This window comes from Poecilia latipinna, unplaced genomic scaffold (genome assembly GCF_001443285.1).
Source record: "Poecilia latipinna isolate Pla-1442-1.1 unplaced genomic scaffold, P_latipinna-1.0 Scaffold2382, whole genome shotgun sequence".
Taxonomy (NCBI): Eukaryota; Metazoa; Chordata; class Actinopteri; order Cyprinodontiformes; family Poeciliidae; genus Poecilia; species Poecilia latipinna.
The window spans coordinates 40,367-47,406 of NW_015114998.1; the positions used below are offsets into that span (position 1 = coordinate 40,367).

At 39.6% G+C, this 7,040-nt stretch overlaps 1 protein-coding gene across 1 annotated transcript in view; it reads left to right on the forward strand.

The window, feature by feature from the left end:
* LOC106937577 (neural cell adhesion molecule L1-like protein) overlaps positions 1-5,167 on the forward strand; it is a 45,157-nt gene extending 39,990 nt beyond the window's left edge. Inside the window, exon 14 of the mRNA XM_015019147.1 lies at positions 2,820-5,167. Within this exon, the coding sequence (XP_014874633.1) occupies positions 2,820-2,857 (38 nt within the window). The 3' untranslated portion in view covers positions 2,858-5,167. The remainder of the gene's footprint in view (positions 1-2,819) is intronic.
* The last annotated feature ends 1,873 nt before the right edge of the window (positions 5,168-7,040 follow it).

The following is a 7,040-nucleotide window of genomic DNA, read 5'->3' on the forward strand; positions in this document are numbered from 1 at the left end:
CAGTGTCTTACTTTCTTTTTATCCCCAAAAGCCCCACTATGTCTTACTTTCGGGGTATGTCTTATATTGGAAAAAAATTGTCGAATGTCGTATGAACATATGGAAAGGGGGACGGCGCGGTGACATATGGAGAGGGGGACGGCGCAGGCGTGGGCAGGAGGCGGCGCTCATTTGGATCAGACGGAGGCGGCAGACGCGGTGACGTATGGAGAGGGGGACGGTGGGGACGTAGGCAGGAGGCGGCGCACAGCTAGATGAGAGGTGTTTCCCCGAAAATTAAGACATATGTCTTACTTTCGGGGTACGGCTTATATTAGCCGACCCCCCTGAAACCCCCGATACGTCTTACAATCGGGGGTGTCTTACTATCGGGGAAACACGGTATGTCTTTGAAACTGTTGAGCGGGGGGGCGACGACACATTCACGCTTTTAGATAGATTTTTACCCAGAATGCAAATGGAAAAAGCCGTGAGTGAAACGGTGACTGGGACTGACTAGTATATATTCCATTGAGGGAAAATTAGTTTCACATCTGCTCAAGAGCCCCCTGGTGGTTGAAGAAAAATCCACATATAAACCGGAAAATAGAATATATGAAAAAAACACTGAATGCTCTCTGGTATGAGGAGGCGGGCCGGATCCGGCATTGTTCAGGGGGCCGGACCAAATGACATGGCGGGCCGTAGCTTGGGGACCCCTGGACTAGACGCTACAGTAGAGGCTGGAGTTACGCTATGCATCCACTAGATGGAGCTGCACTACAGGGAAAGTCAACAAAACAGTCCGACTCCGGTCCGTGAGGAGAGCTTTCCGCAACTGGGCCGGGGCGTAGCTGGACGATGGTCACCCTTCTCCGTTCGCGCACAGCATGTTGGTGGAGAACGTGGTGCTAAATGACCTGCAGACGACCTGATTATAGACGGTAGATAGGTCAGTCAAACTTTATTAATAGATTACAAACCAGCTTTCTGACAACTATCCCAGCATGCACCATGCACTTCTTCTATAAGCGAAAATGAAGTCGGCGGCTGCTTAACGTAGTTGCTAGACTTGTTGTGGCTCAATATTGGTCTATATATAAGGCACACCAGATTATAAGGCGCAGTGTCGGCTTTTGAGGAAATTGAAGGGTTTTAGGCGCCTTAAAATTGCAGAAAATGCTGTAATTTCTGTCCAGTAAAACTATTAATCTATAAATCAATAGACAGGGCTAAATAAAGATATAATCCATGTTTCTGTCTCATATTTGTATGGCATTAAAAGGACCTGGAACTTTTGTTTTTCCACTGAAAGCTCTGGTTTGCACAATAAATGCCATGTGGGTGAAATTTTATGGATGATACTCTGATGTCCCATTCTCCTGAAGGCAGCACAGAGCTTCACCACCAGAAACACACAGAAACTCTGAAGAGAAGAAGAGCTATGATTAATGTAGTTACAGTTCTATCCATGTTTTAATGTTTCAGAGCTCAGTCGTTTTGCAAATAGTTCAAAGTTTAAACTGGCATGTTGTTCATCTTTTATCTGGTCATTTTGTGTAATATTTAACAACTAGAAAATGGCAAAGAACAAGAATATTTTTTAAACTCTGATTGGCTGCTGTTAGGCCTACTGATTTTAACTTGAATGTTCATTGCATTTTTCATAGACACCTGTGAAAATAATTTCTATTCCCATGGCTTTTTTGTTCTCTGGGAAATTATTTTTGATGATAAATACAGAAACTAGCATAAAAATCAAAACATCTACAATAGCGATAGTAATATTAATAATAAAATAATAGTCAGTGCAAAGTAGCCTGCAGATTCTTTGGTGGGGGCGGTGAGGGACCTGGATAAAGGCTAGTGGGGCGCTGGCCCAAAAAGGTTGAGAAACACTGTTCTAGAGCAAAACTTTTTATTGAAAAATGTGCGTTTTTTAAAATTTCCGTGTTTCCATTAAACTAATTTATTTTCATAATGCCAAGTTGCACAATTTTCAATTTAATGGTCAATAGAACTGCAGATAATGTTCACTAAGATGGTGGCAGAGATTAGTGCATCCTCCTCTGTGAGGGGTTCACAAACCACCTGTTCATGAAAATATCTTTCTCTTTGTCACCATGACAACGCAGGATAAGAAATAAAACGATCATCTGAAGGAGTGCTTTACATTTAGAACCGTAAAATAAATTATCACAAAGAGCTGATGTGTTGGAATTAATTATCAGCTAGTTTGTAGCTTCTAATCTTTTCAAATGCATACTTGAATTCAGAAAGCCATTTTTATTTGCCTGCGTTAACACCATTAATTGCTGATTGGCTTTTTTTTTATTTATTTTTTTTATCCAACTCCAACACCAAGAAGTTGGCAGTTCAGGGCCTCATTATGCAAAAAAAAAAAAATAAATAAATACTCAGTGTTTACCAACAGAATCCTCATAATCACAGAAATACACTTAATTGGCTTTTGTTTATTTGTAAGCTGAAAAGGGAAATGATTTATTTGTAAGCCAGTGGAAATGATTACAGGGAGGATGACTCGCTTTTGTCATGTCGTTGCTTGTAATTTTGCTGGGTGGCTTTGTGCGTGTTGGAGGGAGACTGAAAGCCTTTTGTGGCAGCTCTGCTTTCAGCTCCGAACATGTCCGTGTTGTTTCTGCTAATGGTCCTCTGTCTGCACTCTCATACGCCACTAAATAGTGCATTGCTTTCTGATTTTGCTTTGAACATGACAGCGTGTGTTGTGAATTTGTATGTGAAGGTGTGTGTCTACTTGGCCATGCAATGTCTGTCTCCCCTTTCTTTCATTTTTGTTCTTTGGTTCTGTTTTCTTGCAGCTTCTTCTTTGGCTCCTACTGTTGGCATCAGTATGTAGATCTATGTTTATGCAGAAAGTGGGATGTCGTACCAACACACACTCTTGTTTTTAACTTTATGCAATTTACAATGGTATTCATGTGTTGTCATTTTAGAACTACAGACTTCAACATATTTTACTGGATTTCAACTCATTGGCCAAAATGTATTAGAGCAAAATTGGTTCTGTGATTTTGAAACCTTTTTGTTGTTGATACAATTTTGAAAAGTGTGCTTTTCTCAGTTCCTTCAGTTTTTCACAATTCTGCGAACAAAGAAATTCATGTGAAAGTAACAGAGCCCCACATTTTTCACACTAATGGATAGTTATTAGTTTACTGATAATTTCCCACAAAACATTGGGTTTAAGTGACTGCTAACTCTCACCTGCAAGTGACAATATTTTTTTATTTCTTCTCAGGGGTTGTGTTAACAGAATATTTTTCATCTTTTAATTTTTAAACAATGACAGAAAACTCTGAAGGCCATCTGTTTTTTGATGGATTATAATTGGCACACCTGACCACTTGGTGCAGACACACAAACATTTTCAACTTATGGAACTTATGGAAGAAACGCTCTGATGCAGCTGAACCAGTGGTGAGGACAGAGTTCATTCCACAGCATTTCCTCCTGCTGCTCCTCATTCAGAGAGTCTTACTGACTTCTGATCACTTCGTTTAGAGAAAAGTTTCCTGATTTCAAAATGTTGGTTGAGTTGGAGCTTGTAATTCCAGTCCAGTATTGCATTAAACCATGGTTTCATCCTCCCGATCAATATCAAAACTCTGAAACATTTGATTATGCACAAGGGGAGGACAATTAACATCAATGTACTTTGTTTCCTTCTTGTAGACTTTGAAGAGGGTCTAGAAGGAAAAAGTATGGAAAAATTCCTTGCAAATATTTGTAAAGCAGCACAGCAAAATATGTGGTTTGGGTTGAAATAAGACAGCAAAAAATATGAGTGACTAACTTCTATCCAGTCTCACTAATCGCAACGTTGTAAATCAGTCATTTGTTGCGATTCCAACTGTAAGTCGTTTGGGGTCTGTCTGTCTCTACATCTAAAGACAAATTTGTTTCAGCCAATTCTTCCATTCTTGTTTTTTAATTGCTGTGGATCTGTCAGACTGGGTGGAGAGCAATGATTGTGGCCATCAGTTTTTTAGTCTTGCTTCAGATTCTCAATTAGATCTGGACTGGGCCATTCTAACACATAAATAGGTTTTGATCTAATTATTTACATGGTAGCTGCATCGCTGGAGTTGTTCTCCTGCTGCAAGATTAACCTTCACCTCAGTGTTATGTTTTTACAGTCGCTAAATGGTTTTCTTCAAGAACTGCCTTGAAGTTCATCATTAACTCTGTCTGACTTTCCTGTTCCTACTGAAAAATCGCACTCCCCACAGCATGATGCAGCCACCACCATTTTTCACACGTAGGATTTTGTACCTTGTACCTGTCTGCTGTATTCCTTGGGCTTCATGATGCCTTTTGTTCTCTAATGTTCTCTAACAAATCTGAGATTTATACTTTTCATATAATTGTTTAGGTGATTACTGAAGGCAGTTTGGATAAAACTTGATTAAGTGACAGTAGTCTGAACAGGGCCAAATATAAATCCATAGCAGACTTTTTCAGAATTGTATGTAGTAAATTGTATTATTTCGGTCTTCTTCATTAAGGTCATGTTCTACTTTGTGTTGAGCTCACATAAAATTCCACTAAAATCGTCTGAAGTTTGTGGTTGTAATGTGGTGCAACACTTCCACAGGTCTGAATACCTTCCCCAGGTTCTGTCTGAATTTTAAAATGGTGTTTGTTGGTATGAGTCGTCCTGTTTTAACATGTTTTAGCCGTAGCAGGGCAGACATCAGTGCATGCTGTAGGCCTCAGTTTCAACCAACAGGAAGTGTTTTATTTGTCTGATGTTCCATCTCGCCTGACCCTCTCTGTTGTTTGCCGAGAGTATTCGGTGTCTCCTTTCATTAGAAAAATGTCAACTTCCTCACACTAAAAGTTTGTGGCTTCCTCTCTAATAACATTGCTAATGAGTAAGCTAATTATAAACTCCTATTAATTGTCCCCTATTAGCACCTGTAAATGAATGTTGACTTTTTATCCTAGCACAGCAACCTCAGTGCTTCATGTCAAAACTCTACCTAAGGTAATAAATTATGCTTTGCGTAATTTATATTGCCTTGTGTAATTTATACTGCCTTGTGTTTGGAAACTAGTGGAGCTCTTTTGTAGCACCTGTAGATGTGTAGTCACTAATTTTAGCCCAGGGTAGCGTTATGCTAACAATAGAATGTAGCTACTGTTAGCTTTGCTTCTGCTAACCACAAGATGTGCTTTTCTTTTAGAAAAGTCTCTGTCAACTCCGACCACTCCGAGGTCACATGTGACCAAACCCACTCATTCCAACATAGGTATAGCAGCAGTTCTAATACGAACAGCAAGAAAACATGTAAAAATGCTGACAAAGCTTTTTGTAAAATCAACCCAACTCACTGAAGAATATATGGCAAATGATTTTTCTTTCTTTCTTTGGGTTTATTTCAAATGTAATGGACAAAGATGACAAGAAAGGTGGGGAAAAAGTTTAAAAAGAAAGGCAATAGAGGTTAGAAAGAAGCTTAGAAAAAGCACAAGTCAACACACTAGAAGTCTGCCTCTAAACCTGCAGAAAGAGAAAAAACAAAATCGAGAAACATATGGATATATAATAATAAGAATCATATAGGCCTGTCGTGATGAATGATAAATCAATTAATCGCATGATAAATAAAACCTACCGACCTCATTTTAATTATTGACTTTATCGTCTCTTCCTGTCTTTTTTTCTTTCTGTTGATGACACTGAATGAAAAAAGGCTCAACTTCGGTGCTCTTCCTTAGTGTAATGTCTAGCATACACTACATGAGTTGTTGGCGGACTATCGACCCATTTTCAAAACCTGACAGAAATCCTAGGTATAACGGTTCGATCGGGTTCGTTGTGCCGTGTGGTGTCCAGCCACATGGGCACAAAATAATGGCTACAAGTCCAGTTAACTAATTTTAAAACCAGGCATTAATCAATGCTGTACTAGAATCTACCTGTGATGCATGTGGCTAGAGTCAGCGTAAAGTCCCGACTGAGTGAAAATCATTATAACTTATTTATGTCACGTTAACGAAGAACAGCTGAAAACCTACCGGGTTCATCAACTGCGGTAGCAATTTGGCTCCAACTCCTCTCCTTGTCATTTCTATATTCTTTGTACGAAATGTTGAATAAATATTAATGTTGTTTCCATATATCATCTCCAATGTCCCCTAAACTTCAGGTTCGCCGTGTCAGCTGTTTAGGATTTCCCTCCGTAATTTCCCCTCAAAAGCACGGAGGAGAATCCGCGCTTTCTGATTGGCTACACTCTAAGAAATAATCCTGTAAATTTACAGTCAAATACTGGCAGCTATAGACACCAGAAGTTTACTGTAAATGCACAGTAGCTGTACCGTATTTAATCCAGACAGTAGATTACCGTCAATGCAAGTACAGTATGGATACTGTGAAAGAACGGTAAAATACTGGCATCTGTAGCTGCCAGTAGTTTACCGTTCTTTCGAAAGAACGGTAAACTACCGTTTTTCTGAAAGAACGATAAAAAAAATACTGGTAGCTACAGATGCCAGGTTTTTTTTTTTTTAACCGTTCTTTCAGAAAAACTGTAAAAAAAAAAAAAGCTGCTGTCTGTAGATACCAATATTTTACTGGACATTTACCTTTTCAATCCTGTAATTACCTTTTAAAGTGCTGTACTGTAAGTAAATACTGTAATGACGCCAACACACCGCAGATGTAGTACCGTCACCAGGGTTTATTAGAAATAATAGCGAGCTGCTATTCCTTAGGCTGCAGCTCGCCCTCTAACAAATCATTACACTCAACTGAATAGCTTCACTGCTAAAAACACACTGAACTCTCCGCTCTTCCGGTGTTCTGTCAGCATTGGTCCTGGTTCTCCCGCTCCCCTGATCCCTCACCCAAATGACAGGTCCATCAAATGTGAGTGGGAGTCAGCAGTCAGACAGGGGAACCCCATAACACTCTACATGTAACAGTGATCACAATGCAACTTATAACAAATACACATAACCATATGGACACCAGCAGAACTAAAATACAGAATCGTTGAAATACTACGGTGGTC